Consider the following 24,107-nt stretch of genomic DNA (forward strand, 5'->3'; position numbering starts at 1 on the left):
GTGATGCTTCATTTGTCGGTGATAGGACCGTTTAAACGGCGGTAGCATCATTGTAATGACAATTAACAAGTAGAATAATAATCATTTTACTGATTTCTCGCGTCTCGGGAGTTAGCTCCGCGAAATAAAGTTGTAAAAGGTAGGCAGAGTCGCGACACCTTTTGTTTCGCCAAATTCCCAGTTTTCAATACCATCCAGCACTCTCCCCCGCACAAGTCATAATATAAAAGCGGGGGTTAGAGTCAGAGGAATCTCGGATTATTGTACCAGGGACAAATTAGGTCTCTATACTTGTACTGATGGATAATTCATATTTTCACAGAGCTTACACTTAATCCACCAGAGGGAATTATTGCTGGTCCTTTAGATGAAGAAAATTTCTTTGAATGGGAAGCATATATTATGTAAGCAAATATATACCTTGTAGTAACCATGCAAATAATCAATGATTTTAAAAAAAGTATTGTAACATTGTATATCATATTTTTAAAATTCACATCACAGGGGCCCAGAGGGTACTTGTTTTGAGGGTGGTGTGTTTCCTTCAAGACTTACATTTCCACCTGATTATCCATTGAGTCCCCCAAAGATGAAATTTACCTGTGATTTGTTTCATCCAAACAGTAGGTATATTTGTATTCATGTTTGTAACAGATATGTTTATGATTAGAACATAAGACAAAACAAATGACCAACCAACTGTTAGTTCAAATTTTGAGCCTTTTTTTCAGTATACCCAGATGGAAGAGTATGCATCTCAATCCTACATGCCCCTGGAGATGATCCTATGGGATATGAAACCAGTGCTGAGAGATGGAGTCCTGTTCAAAGTGTCGAGAAAATTCTGCTGTCTGTTGTTAGTATGCTCGCAGGTAATGGAGAAATAATAAGTTGTTTAATTCATCATTAAGTTTTGTAAATCAATCTGACTTGGCTTTAGCTCAGGGTTTATAATTGTTACAGAGACTTGGTGACACCATACAATTAAATTTCTTGTAACCAGTGGCGTAGCTAGGAAATTATTAACTGTATTCAGAAAGGCAAGGAGTCTGCCCTTAGGCCCCCAGCGGGTCCAGGGCAGGGCCCTGGTGGGGGCCCGGGGGGCGAAGCCCCCAGAAGCTCACGCATATAAAGGGTTTTATACATTAGAAAACCACCTTAAAATAGTTCAATTTTTACAATTATTGTAGTTCTAATATACTAAATATTAACAAAAACTTGCCGAGTTTTGACAATACAACTCCCCAAATTTCTTTTCTAAAAGCATTTCTTGTTTTCATGAAATAAGTCAATAAAAATAAAAACCTTGACTTTGTGAGGATGCTATAACTCATATTTTCACAATACTTTTTCACAAGAACATTTCGCTTTTTCGTAAAGTTGGCTAATTTTTCAAAGGACAAGATAGGGTAACAGCCGAATCTGGCCCCTTATTTAACATAAAAATCAGAACACTGGTAAAATTGTGATAGATTGTAGTTATGAAGTTAAATTCATGCTCACCTGGTACTTTAAGACAAGTACTAATTTTCATTCAAAGCTTTCATTGAAGCCACTAGAGGGTGCAAAAATAGGGCATTTTCCAGAATTTCTTCAATTCTGATGGAATTTCATTAAATTTGGGATACATTTCTCTTCGGAAAACATAGAGCACAAGCTTGCCTAGATTTTTACACATAAACTGCATCTGATATCATTGTATAAAATATATAAATTTGGTAGATAGGCAAGCATGTGCTCTATGTTTACCGAAAGAAAATGTGCTCTAAAATTAATGAAAATTTGCATAAAAATGAGAAATTTCGAAAATTGACCTATTTCTGACCTCACTGTGACCCTTGTATATTCTAGATTTTAAAACCAACACTCATTTTGTGGCAGGGGTGACAACAGGTTTTTATGGATACACTGTTGGATCATTCTGAAAGACACCCAAAATCGGGGGCCAAATACTGGTCTTACCCTATCTTGTCCTTTTTTCTCCTTTTATGTAGCAACTTTTCAATTATATTACAAAAAACTATTTTGAAATTTACTGACGAAAGAGAATTTATTATGGACTTCAGGGAAACCTTGGAAAAAATTTTGACAAAAAAATTCAATGTTGTAGTAATTGCTATAAAATTTATTTCTCAATTAACCCTGGGTTTTTTTTATGATAAGCGCGAAATGAATTTTATATACAGGTATATCAACACAAAAAACTTGAATATTCTCAATTCGTTACATGGTACAAATTAATTGTTTTGATATAAAATGTAAAGTACATATACAACGCAGGTACCTTTGGTTTAAAGAGATTATTAGGGGAATTCGTAAATAACATACATGTGGAATGGATTATTATTTGCTTTTGCTTAAATTGACACAATTAAGAAATTCGTCCTCGAAAATCTAAAAAAAAAAAATTAAACTAAATTAAACTATGTACATGTATACTCAACTGTATCAAAGATCTTAGATAGAAGCTGAATATATTCTTTTAATCTATTTAGCAGGTACTAGCAGTATTGGATTAAAAATATCTTTTAATATAAATTATTTTATTTTAATCTTTCATTGAACTTACGACAATTTTTTCTTTATTGTTATTTTTTTGGTGAAAAATCTGTGTATTCATTTGCGTTTTTGCGTAAAGGGCGCTACGCCACTGGTAACACATTTGTTTCACAAATATAAAAAATCGATGGATTGATTTTCTAAAAATATTGCAAGTATGAAATATTTTGACAAACAGAATTGCAATATAAATATAGCAAAGCTGAATACATTTTTTTAAAAAGTATAATTTTTTTGACAGAACCCAATGATGAAAGTGCAGCCAATGTTGATGCAGCCAAGACATGGCGGGAAAACAGAGATAAATTCACAGAAATAGCCCACAGGACAGTTAGACAATCACTCGGGTTGTAGTTACATGTATCTTATCAGTTTTAGGTGCTATATGTGTTCGAATACACATCAGATTTTTTTTTAATACATGGAAAGTTCATTTCATTTATGGAAAAAGAGGTCATCTCTAATTTATAATTGTTTATAAGACCACTATTCCATATTTTACATGAAATTTATGGTTAGATGAGGAAACATTGTTAAATTTCAATATTATTTGTTACTCTGTACTTGGCAAAAACTTATGGCCATTCCAATGCTTTCTCCACCATTCATTAGAAATTCTTGCCTACTCACAAAACACACAAGACTAAGTAAAACAAATGCTTTAAACTATAGTCGTAAATAGGGCTGGGTATTGGCCTGAGATTTCGTATTGCGATATATTGCGATATTTTTTACTGTATTGCGATATGTATTGCAATATTTTTAATGTAATAAAAATGGAATTTTCTTACTATATTTACTATAATTTACATGCAGAATGTACATAACTAGGATAAGTTACCAACACGGAAAAAAATCTAGTTAATTTCATTTAAGTTATGCTCTGAAATTTTCCTACAAAACAACTTCTGTCTTGCTGTTTGGCTTAATCTGTCTTGCTGTTTGGCTTAATAACAAACTTTTATAAGTCCTTTTTTATATTTAATGACAAAATTCCTTAATCTAAGCATATTGCCAATATATCGATATTACAAAATCGTATTGCGATACGATATTTTTTGTCATTGTATTGCAATATATTGAAATATCGATATTATTGCCCAGCCCTAGTCGTAAAACTGATATCATCATGAAGATCTAAATTTACAATTCTACATTCCTAATAGATATATATATTCCCATGCAAAATCAAAGTATTAATTTATCCTGAACATAAATCTACATGGATTTGTCAGATTACATTTTACTACAAATATAGAGAGACCTTGTTCTTTTTCTAAACTGGGAAGTCAAAAACCATGGTGTATTTGATATTAAACCTTGAAAAGAAAAACTTGGAATGGCTTAAAAATGTGTAGTAAGGCCAAAAAAAATTAATAAATTGTTTCTCAGGCTAAAAAAAATCTGAATTCAATGCAGCAGGCAGGCTTTTTTTTTTTTTTTGAAGCAGGATGTAGTCTACACCTTTTTTAAAGTCATTTGTTCAATAAAATGGTGATATCTACTAACTCTTAAGTTTTGTTCTCTGAAATTAGTTATAATATATAAATCAACTTTAAATAATGTTATTCCAAACATTTATTTAAAAGTTAACTTATAAAATACTGTAGATTTAGAAGAAAGATATAGTTTCTGTAATAAAAACGTCTATCTTAGCATTTATGAAAAGGGGAATAACTCGATTTTCTTTTTCAACTTGGAAAAATAGAAAATTGGGTTATTTTTCTTTTCAATATGTCAATAAAATTGATCAATGCGGCCGTTTTTGAACTGATGCGGCGTTGCCTGAGAAACAATTTATTAATTTTTTTTGGCCTAAGAAAAGGATACTGAATAGAGTATTCATCCTAATATATGTTCCTGTGTATAAATAACTTGAGTATATTGTTTACACAGTCTACATGTGCATGAGGTATATATAGTTTAAGTTTTGATAGCATCAAATGTTGGTACAGGTGTAAGTTTGATGGATGGCCTTTGTTTGATAAAATTGTCATGATGTGTGATAATATTTTTTATAAGGGAAAACTGATAATGCAAGAAGGACAGTATGATCCTAATTATTTTATATTTATGACCTAATATCAAGACTGAGGTAGTTACCTCATCTGTTTGTCTGTCTTTCTTACTGTGTGTTTTGTCTCAATCACTACCTTTATAGTGTGTTCAGGGTGGGTTGGTGGAGGTATCTTTAAAGGGATATTTAAAAAAAAAAATGGAGGATCCTAAGATGTAAACATCTCAGAGTTTTTTTTGGGGGGGCACTAATTTAAAGGAAAAGGTTAAAGGTGGAAATAATTGCCCATATTATTACTCATGAATATGATTCAATAGCTGGTTTATTTTCGATTATCCAAATTCATATTATCCACAGATCTAGAGGTCAAAGGTGAATCTTTGATAAGGTTTATCCAAAAGTAAAAATTTCTGTACAAATATGATTACTTGGAATGAAAGCTGCAGATGTTGATGTAATTCTGTTTAAGGTCAGTGAAATCACTGAATCAGTCCGTTCTTTTCCTGTAATTTGTAATACATTTATAGTATATGAACAATATTTAAGATTCCTGGACATGGAAACTTTTATATAAGAGAATGAATACTGTAAAATGTTTGAAGTATATTAATAACTAATAAAATGCTTTAATATGTTTTTCTTAGTCTTTTAATTAAATTCATTTTTAATTCAATACATTGGAAGGAAATTGGACACAATAGTCTGTTTGATCTCTTTGAGTGTCTAATGATGAGCTTGGTCTACAGGTAAATCTAGATCAACTAGCTCTGGATAGTCTACAGGTTGATCATATATATTTCAATGAAGTTGGCTGACTGATGGTTGATATTTGTTTATTAGTCTTTAGGCATGTCAGTTGGTGCATTTAGGGTCTTGAGATGTGTCAGCTAAAAAGCAAGTCACAGTGATATCTTTTTGGAATTTAAAGGTTTATCATTTCAAAATCTTAAGCATTATATTTTAAAGACTGTGACCTGTATAGAATCCTTAAACTTTAATACCTATTACATCATGGGTCATTGGATTTCTAAATTCAGCAGTAGATCACACTGACCTGTATTTGAAAAGTTGCAGTAATGCAACTTATTGTCAGAGCACTTAAAATGTAACAGAAAAATTAAATCTCCATTGGAGGAATGGCCATACAAACCTTCGAAAATTTAGACAAGGAATGACAGGTTGAAGGTTTGTGCTTTCAAAGCAATTAATGAATGAGGAAAGATATTATTTAATCACTATGATTGTAACCCTGAATACTATAATATACAATAAATTCTTATCCACTTTTGTTTCAATTGATGTAATAAAAACAAAAGCTCATCTTCAACTTGGCAAGGTAAATGGGTCCTGCAAAATTCAAAAAAAGTTGTGATCTACTTTTGACTCAATGTAAATTGCATCAACTGACAAAATCTTTAAGGTTTTAAATATCATAGTGGGCAGAATATCACAATTTAAACAAAATGTTTTGGGTCAATTTAAAAGTGACCTTGGGGCCAGGCCGTTTGCCATGGAGTAATGCTATATGGCCTAGACAATTTTTTAATCTACAATACATCCTTATCCTTTTATAAGTTCTTTGATAAAATGCCCAGTTGTTTTTGTGAAGATTTCTTTACCTTTAACCATTTTTAACTCACCTGAGCATCTCGGGCTCAAGTGAGCTTTTCTAGTCTGTCTGGCATCCAACTGTCATTTGACATTTTTTTCACATCATCAACTTTTCTCAGGAGCCAATTTCAACCAAACTTGCCACAAAGCATTTCTGGGTGAAGGGAATTTAAAATTACTAGTGTTATGTCTTCCAAGTCACTTAGGCAAATTAACATTTGAACATTTTTAGTTTCTTTCCTGAAATCACTAAAACAATTTTGACAGAGAAAATCTAAGAGAGAAGGTTTTCATGGTCCCTGACCCCTCCTCCCCTGGGGTCTCTAGGTAGGGACTAAAACCATCAAAATTAGTCATGTTCTTTTTAAAGTCTTTCTTACTCCTAGACATCAAGGTGTCAAACTGCTGACTGATTGTAATAAGCACTGAGCCCTTTACCAAAATTGTGATGGCTCCAGGCTCAGTGATCAATCAAGAATTTACATTCATCGAGTGACATAAATTCAGAAACTTTTGAGTCTTGAACTTTCATTTTAAAAATAACAAAAATTTGTTTGTTACAGATTTTTTTATTTACAATTCCAACACAATAAAGACATCTCATATCGGAGAATGGTGTTTAAAACACAATTGAATCATGGTCGTCTGCAATAAACAGATATGGGGAAAAAAGCAGTATCAATCTTGATAAAATGCATTCTATATACAAATTACTTGTACTATCAAATTCATTGAACTGCCGAAAATTATACGACCTTATTCTATTTGGTATTATTGCTTTACAGATTATAGTCACTGCTTGACAATAACAACCTAGACAAGCATTTATATGACAAAATTTAAATTCATGAACAACCTATACAAGCTTTTGAATGACAAAGATCAAATTCATAAGCACATACTGATGGAAAAGTCCTGAAAAATCATATCAACAATAAGATAAAACAGTACAATAGTCAACAATATCTCAATAAAATATTGGAATGTTTTAACAGAAAAAAATCTAAATAAAATGAGCACTTGGCCAAACAAAAAAAGTTTAAAATTCTTTTAAAAAAAACTATACCAAGAGGTATATACAAGTATGAAATTCTGATATGATATGTACAACTTAACTATCGACAAGTAAATGTATATAGTGTGGTAAATCAAGGTATACAGACATCAGAAAAAAAGTTCGTTCTTGTAAAGGAAATCACAAAAAAATATGACTTGTTAATAACTAGCTACATTAAATGGAAGGCAACATAAAATCTTGGAGGATGGAAGCACTGCAAAAATACAAATAAAAAGAAATGGATTTTCTGATTCAGGTATCAAATGACTGGTTTGATAGAGTAACATGAACAAAATGTACATGCAATACCTGAAGTAACATTTCAAAAAATACTGTTAGATAGAATGACAAACAAAGACCTGAATACATCTGTAGGTTCTTTGCAATGCATTCATGAAGTTCTTTTACATATTACTCATTCCAATATCAATTATTCAACATTTTTTAAATGTTTAAAATCATAATAAATAGACATCTTGAAGATATATATATAATTAAGGTAGTAGCATTGTTACTTAAATTATTACCAATGATTAAAATAATTTCTATCTTTCCAAGACTTGAAAGACTTCCTTTAGACTAGAGTCCCTTTTTCATTCAGGGCACCATTACTTCGAGACAACAGTCCTGATTTAACAATGTAATATGGATTTCTTTGTTTTAAACTTTGAGAAATATCTTAAGTACTTAGCAAAAAAAAAAAATAAATACAATTAACCAACAGGCATTAATAATTACTATCTTAAAGTGGAATTCAAAGGCTGAACAACCCTTAGAATTTTAAGAGTATATATTTCCATCATACATATATGCAGCTACATTGCACAGCAATATATACATGTAATACACATACTCTTAGACCAAATGTGATTTTTGTGCTTTTTTTGTATCACTTTGTCCTATAAGTATAAATAATGAATTAATCATTGTAAGTACAGCCAAACTAAATTGGATACTATTTTATTTGAATTTCTGTTATATATATCAATATCATCTTAGTTATCCTGTGTGTAGACAAATTCCTGTAAAAATTTCTACAGAGCTTCAGTTCACTAATCAACTTCTCATTACAATAAACATTATACCTAAATGTAAATTCTCACATTATCTAAATGTAAACTTCATTTACCAAAGTTCTTCTAGCTGCTACATGTATTTATCAAAATTCTAACATATAAAGATCCATTTTTATAATAATAATTCTATCAGGTGTTTGAAATCAGGATTATTGAATAAACATCCTATATACATTTGTACACCGATGTTTTGGAGGCTTACATTGTCTAATATCAAAAATCATTATTACAAGTTACCTCATTTGGTTATTATATTTCAAAAACATTATTTAATGTCAAACTCATAGAAAACTTCAATATGTGTATCTACTCCAAAATTTCCTTTTAAGGTCAGACGACACGTTCCTAAAATATATGTTTTGTATCTCTTGGTATTACATAAAAAAATAATTCAAATTAGTCATTCTCGTCTGATTTCTACATTGTTTTCAAAATGTTGTTAAATATAAATACACCAAAAATTGTGATATAGCCCATTCAGAAGATTACCTATAACGGTTATATAAGAAATATGACCTGTGGTGTCTTGTCCAAATGCCTGGTAAGGTACCTTAATTTTTTGTGAGGAAACTTGTTTAAGTACCTAGACTTCAATGACAAATTCTGAGGAAAAATTATATATTTTTGAGGAAGGTGTCGTCTGACCTTAAAAAGCAAATGATCTGATGTCAACTTCAAAAGTGCTGTAAGAAAAGAGACTTGCTTGTGTTGATCAATCTGTAATCTCCAATCCAGTTTGGCTGTGGTATAGCTACCTTTAACACAGTGATTTTAAAGCAGAAATGTGTTATGATATGCAGACAATGTATGGAGTATGATGCACAATTGATATAAACCAACAACAGGACTAACTGATATTTTAACTTTAACAACCATAGAGTTAGTAATGAACTAAAATTTCCTTGTCACTGGGTCCATTTCAACATGGAATATAAATAATCTGCCATTGGTCACCAAGCCTGGGTGCGATGTACTGTCGTGGACACTGTGATGTCTGAGCACTCATCAGAGTCTGAACTGCTGTCCGAAGTCTACAAAAACATCCAAAATTAATCACTTTTTACACAATACTTTTAAATTCAGAAAAATCCTAATTAAATGATTGCAGAAAATATATTTGTAGACCTCTGACATGTATGTACACATGCAAATCTATTTTAAAGGGAATTTGACAAATACATGTTATATCATTATTTGCTATTGCAAATAATTGTCAAAAATTAAGTTTTATATTAATTCAAATCTTAAATGAACACAGTAAATAAGGAAAAAATGAATAATTATTTTTTTTCATTTGTTCTTCCAAAGAAAACCAAGTTCCATATAGACAGATACCTTATAGACGCGCTCTGGAGAGTTGGAGACCTGCTGAGCCATTTTTCTGACGGTCAGTTCTTTGTCGGACAGTCCATCGGAGGTGACAGCACAGTTTGCCAGCTCCATCTGGAGATTCTCCGAGCTGTTGGTGGACAGCAGGCCGTCCCCGTTGAAGGATGTGGAATGATCGCTGGTATTGTTCTCGTACTCCGACAGACAGCCCTCAGAGCTCAGCGTGGAACAGTATGACCTCCGCTTCCTGTTGGCCTTACCGTCATCGCTTACCTCCCCCTCCTCTTCCTCAGACCAGGAGTCTTCTGAATTCTGATAACAAACACCAGTGTTACAGTTTAAACCATAAACAAAACTCCATGGCTAATTAAAGCATCAAACATGTTAGCATTCCTTGTACATTCTCTGTGTTCAGCTCAAAATGAATTTCATCTCAAAAAGCATCAAACGCAATTTAGCACATTACACATTGTGTACAGAGTCTCTGACAAATAGCATTCCAAATTCTTATGAATCAATATATAAAATTGTTTCAGAATTATTTAAATAAGATTGTAGATGATAAAATGTTGTATTTGTGTTATATAAATTAGCATATTACCTTATGTGCCCTAGCTATTCTCTCCCTCCCTATGACAGGAGCTGAATCTAAAGACTCAATACTGGAAAGTCTGTGCTGCATTAATTTTGGCGACCTCCTAATTTCTGAATCACTAGAAGTTCGTTTGACACTGTTGTATATAACAGTATTATCTTCCTCATTTTGTAAATCACTTGTAAACACTGAATCTCCACTTGTCTGTGTAAGTCCACCTCTCAATGGAAAATTATTGATATTCTCATTGGAGTCTTTATCTGGTGTGTAGCTCGTCGTATTTTCCACATCACTGACTGAGCACTCCTTTGATTGGTTACAGTTTTCCTCTATATCATTCATTGTTTGAGAAGGACTCATGGGGCAGGGAGAGCAGGGCGAGTCGTTACTCTCGACGTCCACACTAATTCTACTGGACCGCTTACTGTTACAGGTGTGGTCACTACACACTCCGTCACACCCAAAACAAACATCATTTACATTCTTCTCATTGATTTCACTCACTTGTCCGAGTTCTAACGGCCTCTGAGTGCGCTCACTCTCACTCAGAGGTAGATGAAGCTCCTCGGTTGACTTGTATTCCCTGAGGGCTGTTCCTGGCCCTAAGTATTTGAAAACACGTGGAGTGACGTCCATTTCGTCACAGTGTTTGAGATGGTATTCGTTTTGATCCTCTTCCACTGCTACTGCTGTTTTGGCAGGACTTTGCCAGATGCTGCCTAGACTACTTTTACTGTTGTTACGACGATGTCTACTTTTTCTCATGCGTAGTTTTGTGGGAGATGGTAGAACCTGCTCAGAACTTGTAGTCATACTGCTGTCCATGACTCCCTCTGGGTTGTCTGGGCTGAAAAATATTAGACATCATTTAGAAATTAATAAAATACAAATGTTCATCACAGCTACTTCACTATTTAATTTTTCTGATTTATGATTAAATTATTGCTTGAAAGAGATCAAGCAATCCAATATTGTATCCTGCTTTTCCATATAAAGAGAAAGAAGGAAGAGTTACTGCTCTTAGATAAGCATAAAAATAGCTGTTGCTCTGTACCTGGTAAGTTCTGAGCCAGATTTGTAAGTTCGCTTTTTACTCAGTCTATCAATCCTCTCTTGTGCCCGAATTACTGGTCGCACAATGCTTTTCCTTTTCTTGTCATACATGGCTAATTGCTGCTCACGTCTTTGAAAGAAAAAAAATATTGATAAGAATTTTTGTACAACACAGGCATTAGGTAATGAAGATGAAAGTAAGGATTTCTTGAGTCAGTACAAAAATTTTAACTACTGCCATGGCTTACTTTAGTAATTCTCTCTCTCTTTTCTCCAGCTGCAGCATACAAGCAGTCAGTTCCATGTACAGATTGTTAGCTCGTTCCAACTTCCTTTCGTAATGTTCTCTGACATCTTGTGCATGTCTACAGTATACAAAAAATACTCTCATATATATTAGCAAACAACAACATACTACCACTTTGGTCTAGTACTCTATAATGAGCGATTTCCATCATTGATTTTCTATCTCACCTGAGTTCCTCTCTTCTACGTTTAATCAACTCTTCCTCCAGGTGGGGCATATGTGTTCCCTCACAACGGATCAACTGTAATTGTTCCCGAATTTCATCCTTCCAAATAGTCTGGATAATAAAATAAAAAATAATTCAAACAAATCCATAAAATATCAAAATATCGAGTAAAGTGACTGATTCTAAAATTAATTCTTCAAAGAAAACTTGACTAAAGAATTGAATTTTTATGTAGGTATACAGTGGACCTTCAGATATCCAGACGCCAGATATCCGGATGCTTCAGTATCCGGATGCTTTTTTATCCGAACAGAATTTTAAAATGTTATGTTGTCTTGTTTAATAGGTGATTCAGGTATCCAGACATTTCACATATCCGGACAAATTGACTAGGAACCAAAGCGTCCAGATAAATGAGGCTCCACTGTATATAACTTGGGTGAAATACCTGTGCTGTTATAAAATCTTGATAGGAGAATTTCAGAAGCTCAGGTGTTGCTATTTCCAGATGCATTAAAACCTGTTTGAATGAAGGTCTGTTCCTTGTCTTTGCTTCCCTGCAAGATAATTTATTTTATTATATACCTAACGTGTATCACTCAATTTTACTGTAGAATTAACGCAATCACGTGACATCATGATCCGACTTTCCGGATCACCACACTGTGGTTTTCTGAATCCATATCACCACTCTCTGAAACTGATGACGTAGAACGCGAAAACATGACGTTATTTTTCTTGCGCGTTAAAAAGTCATTATGCTTTGTTTCATGGATAAATATTATACAATTGATCTCTAAAGTTTTATTTTGCTATATTTAGCTAGTTATAAGGGGGTATATAATAAATTTATCATTTTAACCGTAACTTGATCCGAAGGGTCGTATCACGTCTCGTTGACAGGCGCGGATCATCAGATCAAACTCGACACTTCGCGTCTTGTTTGATCTGAAGATCCGCGCCTGTCAACTCGACGTGATACGACCCTTCGGATCAAGTTACTGTTATAATAATATGTATATATTTTAATACATGATTCTAATAGATAAAGGGTTATCACAGTTTTACTTTGTAAAATTTGATTAAATCGTGCAATGATAAAATTGAAAATGAATGAATAAATTCCCAATGCAAAAATAGGTCAAGCAAACATTTATTAGCTAGATAAAAGTTAAAAAAAAAAGAAACAAAGATATTTACCAGCATTGCCTCATAAGCAATTTGAATCCTTCAGGGCATGTAGACGGTACCGGGAGATGTAGGCTGTTACTTCCAACCCCCCAGATAATTGCAGAGGAGTCAACATCCTTGTATGGGATTTCTGAAGACAACAGTTCCCACACAACTACACCAAAAGACCTGCAAATTGATTTTGCAACGGTTAATTTTCTTTAATACCAAAGCCAATCATGTAAAATGTTGCCTAATGAAATTTCTACTTGATTAACTTTCCAGAGGGATAAATCAAGTAAAATAAAAGCACATTAAAAATTCCACTTCAGGAGGAAACTAATTACCATATATCTACTTTCTCAGAGCAGGGTTCATTTCGGATCACCTCTGGTGCCATCCATGCCACAGTTCCAGCAAAGGACATCTTGGTACTCTTTTCATTCCAGGTTTTACTTGTACCAAAGTCTGATATTTTTACTACATCATTTTTGGCAACAAGAATACTGAAAAAGCAAACAAATTTCCATTTAGCTTTCAACCTACAATGTATGATAAAAAAAAAGGGTTTCCTAACATTAAACATTCTAAATACTTTTTACAAAGTTTCAGACATATCTAACAAGGAATAGCATTTCAAAAAGCGTTTTTTTTCAAGACAACTTAAAAGACACAAAGATAAGAACAATGGACACTTCCCACCTGTTTAAGGATTGGTTTGAGGGCTTACTTTGGTGACTTGAGGTCCCTGTGGATTATCTTGTGACTGTGAAGATAATGCATGCCGCTGGCGATCTGTTTGGCCCAGTCCAGGATGAGGGCGGGCGGGATCTCCTTCCCGTCCCTTAGAACCTCATACAGTTGGCCGTAGGGGCAGTACTCCATGATAATACAGTAACACGGAGCCTGTGTGCAAACACCCCTAAACAAGAAATAAGCTCATTCAAAACAACTGAACCCCCCTAAACAAGAAATACAGGTGGTTTTTACATTCAAAACAACTAAACACCCCTAAACAAGAAACACAGGTAGTTCTTATAATCAGGTCAACTTAATTCAACATAACTCTGCTTAAGGTGTTATACAATGTATTTACTTAAATGTGATGACATTGGGATGGTTGAGTCTGCGTAGATTTTTGATGTCTGTTTCGTTGACATCTCGGACTTTTTTCACTGCTACTTCTTCCCCATTAAGCTTCCCCAAAAAGACGGCCCCCTGGGCCCCACTGCCTAGCCACTGCAGATCTGTGATGTTCTCAAACGGAATCTCCCAGTCATCTGAAATAAGGGACAGGTTCTCAAATGCTAATACAAGTACAAGTACTAAAATAGCCTGTGTCACATTAGTGTATACATGTATCAACAATTACTACTGATCAGTAACTTCTGCATGTAGTTGATTGTAAAAAGAATTATGCATATACATTTTATTTCATAATTCATGCGATAAGTTTTCTGAAAAATTTAAGAAATTCTTATGAAACCTATTTCCACAAATCAGTACGTTTGAGTTGACCTAAATTTGACAGTTCATTTTAAAAAAAAGTTCACCTGAGGCAATTGACAGTAATACATCTAGTTCTGATAAACCCATCCCTGTGTATTATTCTGCTTCATTAAATTTAAATAAAAAATTGCCACCCTATTGATCTCATTTAGAATGGCTACAATCACAAATGATCACATCTTGTGATGCCTCCCAGCCCAGCTGCTACATACAACCCCTTAACCTAAATACTTGTGTAATATCAAAACAGTTTTTTGGACATCATACCATTTTATTTATTATCTTTGCTTAAATGGAAAATTAAATTTATTATATGCTGATTTAGCAGAAAGCATCATGTGATATTATCAGCACAGAATGTATTGAATTTTCTGCAATGATGCAATGGTTCTTTGTGGACATTTTGACTTAGGAAACAAATAAGTCCTGCATACAAGTAATCTTACAGCATAATTAAAAATCAAAACTTAAGTAAAATGTTAATTTTTTTTAAAGTTTGGAAGATGCAGGATTCTTAATTTTAGTGACTAAATCATAACATATGGCAACTGCAGGAATATACCTATTGCAAGTCGGCCAATAAAGACACGTCGACAGAAAAATAAAAATAAAATCCCCTAGATAAATACTACCTCTGAGTTTGTCTCCACACAAATAACAACAAATAGCCTTGAGTAACTTTTTCCCCATTAATCCGTTAGTCCCTGTACAGTCGGGGAGACATGGTCAGGATGAGGCGATGTACACTGACATCAGCTGTGACGTCAATATCAAAACAGCTGCTACGACCTACAGCCAATCTACCTACTTAGGCATATTTACATATCCCTACCTCGCACAGGCAATCGAAACTTTTAATATCAAAAATTGATCTGCATTTATACAGAAAAAAGTATAAAGGATAAATGCTGTATTAGTGGATCAATAAGAAAACTGAATGATCAGCCCACTCAAATTGATGGGAGAAAAGAAAAACAGGATACGCACAGATCACCTCTTTTAGCAGTTATTCATGTGTTAAAGAAAACAATTTTATATTTCTATCTATCTAGTTTTATTCGTCCAAGATTTTAAAGTGATTGTGGAATATTTGAGAAACAAATAGAGTTTTTGCCCCTGGCAACACAACCTAAGACAAGGTTGTACCATATATAAAATGTTAATATATAAGACGGAAATTTTATGGATATTATCAACCGATATGATGACTGAAAAGCTCACACATTTATATGTGCTGAACTTCACAATGTATAAATTGTCTACACCCAAGGGAGGCTATTATCATTTCTATGATTCCAAGAACGTAAAATGGACTATATTTGAATGCATATATGAATATTTCATCCTCCCCCTGGGCAAACTGAAAAATTCTAAGACGTCATTCCTTCACAGAGTACAACTGATATTAAGCCAAAAAATTCAGCTATACATCACGATTAATTTTATCATTTGGTCAAAATAGCTCTCCATTTTCAATTATATTCTATGTATGACTTAATTGACCAACTTGTCCTTTTGAATGATGCACACTTTATCCTGATAAGAACAAGACTGCAATGATGGAAAAGTTCAATTTATCATATTTAACCCATTTTATGAAATACTAATATATGAATATACAATTTGGTAAAGACATCACACTTTCTGAAGTAATAGAAGGAGGCAGAGAATAATAAGAGAGGGGAAACAGAGGATTCCTTATGCAATGTACAACTCTTGCTGAAAAATCCTATTTTCCTGGATTTACTCCACACACACCCTGTATTGACAAATTTTACATTCTGGATAATCAAATACCATACAAATACTTCAAGTTCCTCCAGATCAGAAGAACAGCGAGTCTGATACAGAATTGAGGAATATTTCACCTTGTTGTTTAAGTTCTGCTGTGGTGGCCTTTCCTATGATGGTCCACACTGGCCTCAGGCACCCCAGGAGTCCCTCCAGGAAACCCCCCTGTGTGGCACGGCGGTACCCTACGGTGATGGCTGGCCCCTCCTGACGGTGGGCAGGGGTGACAGGTGCGGAGTGGGGCTCTGTGGGGGAGGCAGAGGAGGAGGAATCATCAGACTTCTCAGTCAAGCTTAACTGGTCAAGGTCATGGTCCAACTGGAGCATGCTAAAATTAGAAGATTAATATCATATATTGCTTAGCCTGAGTATTGACAGATCCAAACATATGAGAAAATAAATGCCCTGAATAATAATGCTCATAAATATGAACAAGTTAATAAAATGAAAGAAAAGAGTGATCTTCTTTCAACAGAGTTTTAAGCAACATATTTTTGCCCACAGCATTAAGAATTACAATAATTAAGATAAAAACTACTACGTGGTTGCCCTGGGAAGTTTGTTTCAAAGTTATTTATTGTGGAATTAAAAAGTAGGTCAAGACCAAACTAAGTTATAAAAGATCATAAAATCATTGCTGTTGAAGTATATATATAGATAGTTGGGATTCAATAATTCAAAATGCAAGGTCACATAAGTCTCAAGTTAACTAGAAATTATCTTTAATACCTAAAAGTAAAAACATTTTGTTTTCATAAAAGTCATATCTTACATGTCCTGCTATTACATGTTAAAATTTAAAACTGGAATATGCCTAATGTCTGCTATCTGAGTTTAACACAAATAGTGAGAATGCATTTTATCTATTAAACAATAAAATCCTCATGTTGAGCTCCAAATAAAAGTCTTAAAATTTGGCAGAAAAAAACTTGCACTGAGTAAACCAACAAGAAATTTTCATCCCCATCCCCAAAAGAGATGTAACTAACACCTCATATTGAGCAATATTTGCACAAAACTCAGAGAACTAAGTAGACATATAAAGTATTGTCGCAAGAGACCAATGGGCCACAACATTCATGGGAGTCATACTTGTACTATGGTCCTTCCATTCTTGAGAAAAAGAGAAGTTTTCTATATACCAAGAAACTCTATTTTGACCCCCAACTTATCCAAAGGCCAAAATTTGAACAATTTAGAATCTACTTTTTGTCCGGAAGTTTTCATCCAAGTTTATTTTCTCTGGACCAGTGGTTCTTGAGATGAAAATTTCTGATGACTTGTCTTCCATTAATTATTTTCCCTTTGGAAAGGGCAACTGTCTTTCATTTGAACAACTGTGAATCCCCTTTATTCATGTATGTATTGCACATTTGGTTTACATTGTCCAGGAGAATCTTGAGAAAAAGTCCAAAATGTATTAAATTTACAGATGGACAAACAATGTTGAGGCAGTCCACATAGCAGATGATAGAAAAGCTCACTTTAGTTGATCAAGTGAATTAAGAACTAGAAAACTTAGTTTTCTAATTAGCTAAAATAAAAATCATTGATACTATAAAATGCAAATCAAGTTGTAGCACTAATACAGTAATATGCCATACATCCAAAGTATTATGCAAGATCTCTATTCAAAGCAAGACACTATTACTGACAAGAAAGAGACTACAAGAGGGAGATGGTGATTTTTCATACAAGGTACCAGGTATTAATTGTCCCAAAAAAAGAAACCGTTGACTCATCGATATTTTTTCAATAATTTAAAAATCAATGTTTTTGAGATATAAGATACCCTCCAAGTGCCTCCTGCCCTTAGCCTGCGAGTTCATATTTACTACAAGGTCACGATTCTGGCTCAGCAATCACAACAACTGAGTCAGCTCGGCAATACACATCGCAGGTATTGTGAAATGTCTGCTGAATAAGACCAGTGAGTCACTGTGACACTAAGTGAGGCTACTGATGCCCTGATTACTAGCCATCTTCTTAAACTGTCACTGCATTATCTGATTAATTTATTCCAAGTCTTTGATGACTTCATTGTTTAATGGGATCTTGTCGTTATTTATAACTTTTCACCTCCTGTCTTGCATGTCCAATATTGTTCACGACAACTTTCAGAAGCATGCTCACCAAACACAGAATAAAATATCAATACCTAGTTTAATTAATTTTCTTTAATAGAAATTTGAATGACAATGATAAAAATAAACTGCAGAAAGGATTTAGAAAATAAAGAGATTGCTACAAGCATATAGTAAAATAATTTGTGATCTGATGCACTTGAACAATTGCATTGCCAATCCTAGAAATAAAAAATCTAAATTTTATTATTTTGTAAACTTTGTTTTTAGGGTAATGAGGTGATTCTAGTAGAAATTGCTTTCAGCATTGCACTTGGTGACCGTCCAATACCTATATATGTAGTGACAAACATGTGATGTCATCGCAGAGAACTCGGTCGACAAAATCACAAGTCAATACACATAATTATCTGTCATCAATATTTAATGTAAAACTACCGTCAAACAACAGTGATGACCAACACAAAAGTTTAACACCTGCAATGTTCAAGGATCAAGGTCTTTCAGGTTAAAATTGAGTCACCTGTCATCATAAAAGCATACTTATTTTTCAAAATCATTTATTCAATAAAAATTTATTTTAAACATTAATAACTACATGTATTTGTCAATTCATCAAATAAATCAAAAAACTGATTCAAGAGGATTTTTGTTAACCATATAACTGTCATTTTTCAATAATAAAATTATTCTAAATTGACAAAACATAATTGTTTTTTCTTTTACAAGAAATCACTCTTTTGCACTATTCTCTGCAGGTGATAGGCAGGGCTGTGACTAATGAGATTATAGCATAGAATCATTAACACCCAGTAAATTAGTGGTCAGTGGCTGGCATTAACTAACAACAAATTAACTGGACAGCATAAACAACCTCCATCACATCACTGGCTAATTAGGACTGGACACTGACACTGATCCAATCAGCTGATAATCCATTCCTCCCACTGACCGGGCCTGTCCAGACTTCCTCCACAGACACCTACAGACTGACAGGTCCGCTGGAGGTAGACAAGAGTTTATCTCAACAATCCTCCCCCAAAAACAATCTATAAACCCCTCAACGGCTGTTTATACCTGTTTATTGTTGGGGGTTATCTAGGCTGTGTTGGTAAACACTTCAAGTTTAATATCATCAATTTTATCAAATCTGCCTCTGGAACTGAAGCCTTTATCAATAGGCTTCACAAACTATTGAATCTGATGGTTTTCCATTTCTTATCCATATTGACCACAGATTAACACAAATAAAACCCCTAGCTCACTTGAAATTCCCCCAATTCATATACTTATGATTAGCAGCTTTGGCAATATTTCTATCTTTTAGACATCATTCATAATTTTGCATATGTATCTACATGAATTCTATTGCCTCTAACCTCTATTCAAAGGTCCCCCCCTACCTTAATATAGTTTTGACTGTATAATAAATTTTACTAATTAGGCCAACTTTAGAAGAATATTCTTTTGCCCTCTCCCTACTAGGTCTCAAAATATTGGGTCGGTAGGTAGATGAGAAGATTATATTCTCAAAAAATGTTGATTTCAATGCTATTTTTTTTTATATTATATTAACCAGAGTATATATAAAAAATAATTGCTTCCTACAGGTTAAAAAAGGTTTTTAGAGTTCAGCTATTTTTAGCCAATCAGTTAGGAGAGGGCCACCACACAATTTTTCAAGGATGGCCTTATACAAGTTACTTTATTAAATTTATGCTAAATTTGATTTATGCAATAGCTATGCAGTTAATATTTCTAGAGTTGCAAAAGTAGGGTCATATTTCTTTTACGAGGTATCAAGTCAAAATCTCTAAGATGGGCATTACATAATCTGCCTTCTGCATTTTACACATGTAGTGAGAAAAGCATATCATTTATTGAACAATACAATCCTCAAGTTGAGCCAAAGAATCATTTTCCTGAGGCTGTGTATTGTAGAAAAAAATTGATAAATATTTTATAAAGCAGCATGTGATACATTAGAATTTTATATCCATTCCTTCACAAAAGGCTTTATAAATCATTTATCGATAATGCATGAACTTTTTAAGCTTTGATTATATTAATATTTTGTAGTTTTTGTCTTATTGTCCTTGCAAAATAAACTTCTAAAACATCAGTATGTGTAATGCAATTATTACCAGTATGTAAGATTTGCCATCTGCTTTATGTTCATTTCATTAAAGGTCCTCTTTGTTTTATAACAGTCAAATCTGTATCTGAAATTACCACCTTTTTATAACAGAATTAAGACTGAGTGACTGATTTATAACTCTTGGAAGTTACTGTACAGTGATGTTTGGCTAGGCACACCTGAATATCAATACAAATTGATATTTTATTCCGCCTTTTCTCGTTATTTGGTGCTAGGATTGAATTTTCATGCATTGTTCTTTTACAGACTGTCACAGACTTAAGTTTTTTTTCTTCAGAAGAAACCTGCCCTTCTCTTTATCTGTTTGCCAATTAAATGCTAGAATAATGAACTTGTCACAACCTCATTTGGAAATGTACTCTAAAAGCTAATACACTTAGTTATAGGAAAATCAATTTAGGCCATTATACATATGATTTTGAATCCCAGAGGAGGGTTGATTACATACCTATTAGAGAACTCAAAATCTGAGCTGGTAGTGAGGACATTGAGTGTACTCGGACTGTTTCTGCTATTGATCGGCTCATCACGTTGTTGAGGTACATCTAGGTTGGATGTTCGGTTGGGTACTCTACTCATTATAACTGCCGAGTACTCAGGCTGCAGATTTCGTTCCAGAGTCATTCTGGAAATTTAATCCACCTAAAAATAAAAATAATACATTTACTATAGAACTAGCTTTTCATTTCATTTCTTTTGATAAGTATTCTTTAACTTTTCTCTGCATATTCATGCACTTAGCTTAACTCGTACACAGTCTTTTTGAACTTACCATCTTTATATGACTTACAAATTATAGTTCCCATCTTTCTGATCGACTTTGAAAAGTCATTTCCTTTTCAAAATACACAAAAATTGCATAATGCCTTTATATGTTTATTTATGGATTACTGAAATGAGTTACTGATCCAAGTTTTCCTTGTTTCAATCCTCGTTGGTAAACAAAATTAACATTCAGGAGACCTGAGGCTGATGTGCATAAACATATATGAAATTTATTTGAGCTTATTCTCTCTAGCTGGTGTTTGGTTGAAAGATACTGAATTAAAGGTGGTCAAAAATATCTCTATTCTAAGCATACTTATTAACAAGAAGCAACATATTTTGAAATTTCAAATTTCGAAACTAAATTTTGAATAGACGTAGATCAAGCAACATTATCTCTGGAAAGAGATATTTTAGCCTTTAATCATTGTTCAGGATATTCAACTGTTATTATCATTTACACAAATACTACAATCATATACATGTAGTATGTGTATCTAAATGAATACCTTCAGACAGAAATCAATAATAATACATGTAGCAATTTGAATTTAAAATCTCATCCTAAATACAGTGAATTTGTAATTCGGTTTAATGTTTAATCAGCCATATTGGACAATTTGTGTAAGATGTACACTGAACAAGGTACGACCATCAACTGACTGACATATAGACCCTGAGCACAGACACATGTCTCCCTTAGAGCCACAGATAATCAATGAGTGTAAAGATCTCCTAAAACATCTGCCATATCTTTTGTATAAAAAGACCATTAGTACTGTAACCTAATCATTCCCCATTGTCAGAAAGTAGGGCAGGAATAAATCTTCATCACAGACTGAATTATAGTCAGTAGATGCCTAGAATCAATTGATTGTGAAGTGTTTCAGTATATACAGCTTGAGTTTATCAAAAAGTTTGTGGACCAATAAAAAAAAATATATTATTCAAGACATACTCTCAAAACAACACAACAAAAGAGCAAGGAATGTAGAAATATACTTGAAAAATTTCAAATATGGTTCTAAGTTCAATGTCCATTGCATGCACTTAATGTTACATCTCAATGTAACTGACATTGGACACCTAGAAACTGGCATAAAATGTGAATCTCCTCCGGCTCTCTATCATAAATCTTTGTGCTATGTAAAAACTGAGGTTAAATCTTTTCTACCATTACATGTACAACCATTTCCATTTTCAGGTGCATCAACTGACAAAGCTTGATGATCATAAGCCTTTCAGTGTCCAACATATGCCTATAAATCAATGTGAAAATGAATACCCCCATGAATGAATGTTTTAATAAAAATGTAATTTTTGGTTAACTTTGAAGTAATACTGAGACTTGAGATCTTTGCCCTAGGACAATGCTTTAAAGAATTTTACATTTAAAAAACGCATCTTCATCCTTGTAAGTAAGTTTAGTGATAATCTGCCCGGTAGTTCTTTACCTAATTCTAGGTAAAACTAGTTCTTATTTACCTAATTATCGCCCCTTGTTTAAGGGTCATAACCCTAGTTTTAGAATGAATGGGAGCCCTTGGGCCAGGGATAAATTTGATAATAATTAGCCAAAGGGTTCTAGAGTTATGGGCCACATTCTAAAAAGTTTACGCACACCACACAAATGACCATAGCATTACTTCTTTGAGCCTTTGGCTCAGAATAGCTTAAAATGCTAGAAAATTCTCTTTGTCAGTCAATACTAGGGAAAATTAAATGACTGTCAATATTTTTTAGAGGAGCCGATATCAATTATGCTGAATGTTTCTCTATATAGAGAATATAGGGACTATTCTTTACTGAATATAACAATCCTAATTGTGTAATGTTCCTACTCAGCTATACTTGGTATGAGAACTTTTTTTTAATTTGCCATTTCAATAGTCAATCGTGAAGTAATCAACAAGATTCTGAGACAACATTATTTCTCTTTTGTAAACTTTGCTGAATCAATACATCCTCCTACTTTTTCTATAAGGTGTATTAGATTAGCTGACATCCAAACAACACATCACTGGATGCAGTTCCCAAATAATACACTCTAATGATGCAATCAATGGACTGACATCAGCAAGTTTCTACCACTGTAACTGTGTTTACTACAAAAAATAAATCCCGATCAAAACACTCGAATTCTCTTTGATCCATTTCATACCATTAACAATTCAAAATACTTCAGTGGGAATTACAATGGAGAACTATCAAGGCTTAATTGAAATTCAAAACAATAGTACCCATCAAGGATTTTATTGCATAAAAAGCTTCTGCAGAATGTTTAACTTTTGTATATATTACACTGTGACAGCATATACATTATCTAAACAATGACAGAATGAGGTTCCATCATCTTTCCTTTGTTGCTGTACAAAATTAGACTAGATCCAATCAGACACATAGGAACCAAACATGGATGACTGATAGCTCTCTTTACACTCCTATTGGCAGAAACAGAGAAAAAAAGATAACAGCTTTTAATGAATCTTGTGCAACACTGCACAAAATGGAACTACAACAGAATGATTGCATAAATTATTCACTTTTTGACACAGCTGCTTAAAAAGCATGATGGTAGCGACACTAAAAAATCAGAGTTAGCCAACCGCGGCAAGCTCGGCCTGAGAAGAACAACAGATGACATTGGTTTTCCATAATGAAGCATCTTTTTTAATCCAATGTTCTAGCAAATGCAGCCATAAATCACTAACCCGTTGCTGATAGTAAATTTAATTAATGCTTAATAAATCAATAGTTTTCAAATGAGTTCCATTTCATCTCTCGTCCTGACAATAATGAAACTCTCTGATTATCTGTAGCAATAACAATTGTCCTACAACTGAATAGAAAATGGAAGTTG

The 24,107-nt window shown here is 33.4% G+C and overlaps 2 protein-coding genes across 5 annotated transcripts in view; one reads left to right on the forward strand and one right to left on the reverse strand.

Annotated features, from left to right (window-relative positions):
* Nucleotides 1-3,067, forward strand: part of LOC134251589 (ubiquitin-conjugating enzyme E2 G2-like) — a 62,699-nt gene extending 59,632 nt beyond the window's left edge. For both annotated transcript variants that reach the window (XM_062733990.1, XM_062733989.1), the window contains 4 exons: nucleotides 323-404; nucleotides 505-623; nucleotides 732-872; nucleotides 2,801-3,067. In XM_062733990.1, coding sequence (XP_062589974.1) covers nucleotides 323-404; nucleotides 505-623; nucleotides 732-872; nucleotides 2,801-2,913 — 455 coding nt within the window. In that variant the 3' untranslated portion in view covers nucleotides 2,914-3,067. The remainder of the gene's footprint in view (nucleotides 1-322; nucleotides 405-504; nucleotides 624-731; nucleotides 873-2,800) is intronic.
* Nucleotides 3,068-8,856: 5,789 nt separating this feature from the next.
* Nucleotides 8,857-24,107, reverse strand: part of LOC134251617 (mitogen-activated protein kinase kinase kinase 13-like) — a 22,389-nt gene continuing 7,138 nt past the window's right edge. For all 3 annotated transcript variants that reach the window (XM_062734025.1, XM_062734024.1, XM_062734026.1), the window contains exons 2-14: nucleotides 20,931-21,124; nucleotides 16,318-16,568; nucleotides 14,037-14,220; nucleotides 13,671-13,862; nucleotides 13,288-13,446; nucleotides 12,971-13,129; nucleotides 12,219-12,327; nucleotides 11,772-11,881; nucleotides 11,546-11,662; nucleotides 11,299-11,427; nucleotides 10,251-11,091; nucleotides 9,656-9,961; nucleotides 8,857-9,351 (exon numbers count right to left, since the gene is read on the reverse strand). In XM_062734025.1, coding sequence (XP_062590009.1) covers nucleotides 9,271-9,351; nucleotides 9,656-9,961; nucleotides 10,251-11,091; nucleotides 11,299-11,427; nucleotides 11,546-11,662; nucleotides 11,772-11,881; nucleotides 12,219-12,327; nucleotides 12,971-13,129; nucleotides 13,288-13,446; nucleotides 13,671-13,862; nucleotides 14,037-14,220; nucleotides 16,318-16,568; nucleotides 20,931-21,106 — 2,814 coding nt within the window. In that variant the 5' untranslated portion in view covers nucleotides 21,107-21,124 and the 3' untranslated portion in view covers nucleotides 8,857-9,270. The remainder of the gene's footprint in view (nucleotides 9,352-9,655; nucleotides 9,962-10,250; nucleotides 11,092-11,298; nucleotides 11,428-11,545; nucleotides 11,663-11,771; nucleotides 11,882-12,218; nucleotides 12,328-12,970; nucleotides 13,130-13,287; nucleotides 13,447-13,670; nucleotides 13,863-14,036; nucleotides 14,221-16,317; nucleotides 16,569-20,930; nucleotides 21,125-24,107) is intronic.

Source organism: Saccostrea cucullata, unplaced genomic scaffold, assembly GCF_032062105.1.
Source record: "Saccostrea cucullata isolate Sc308-1 unplaced genomic scaffold, CSIRO_AGI_Scuc_v1 ctg37, whole genome shotgun sequence".
NCBI lineage: Eukaryota > Metazoa > Mollusca > Bivalvia > Ostreida > Ostreidae > Saccostrea > Saccostrea cuccullata.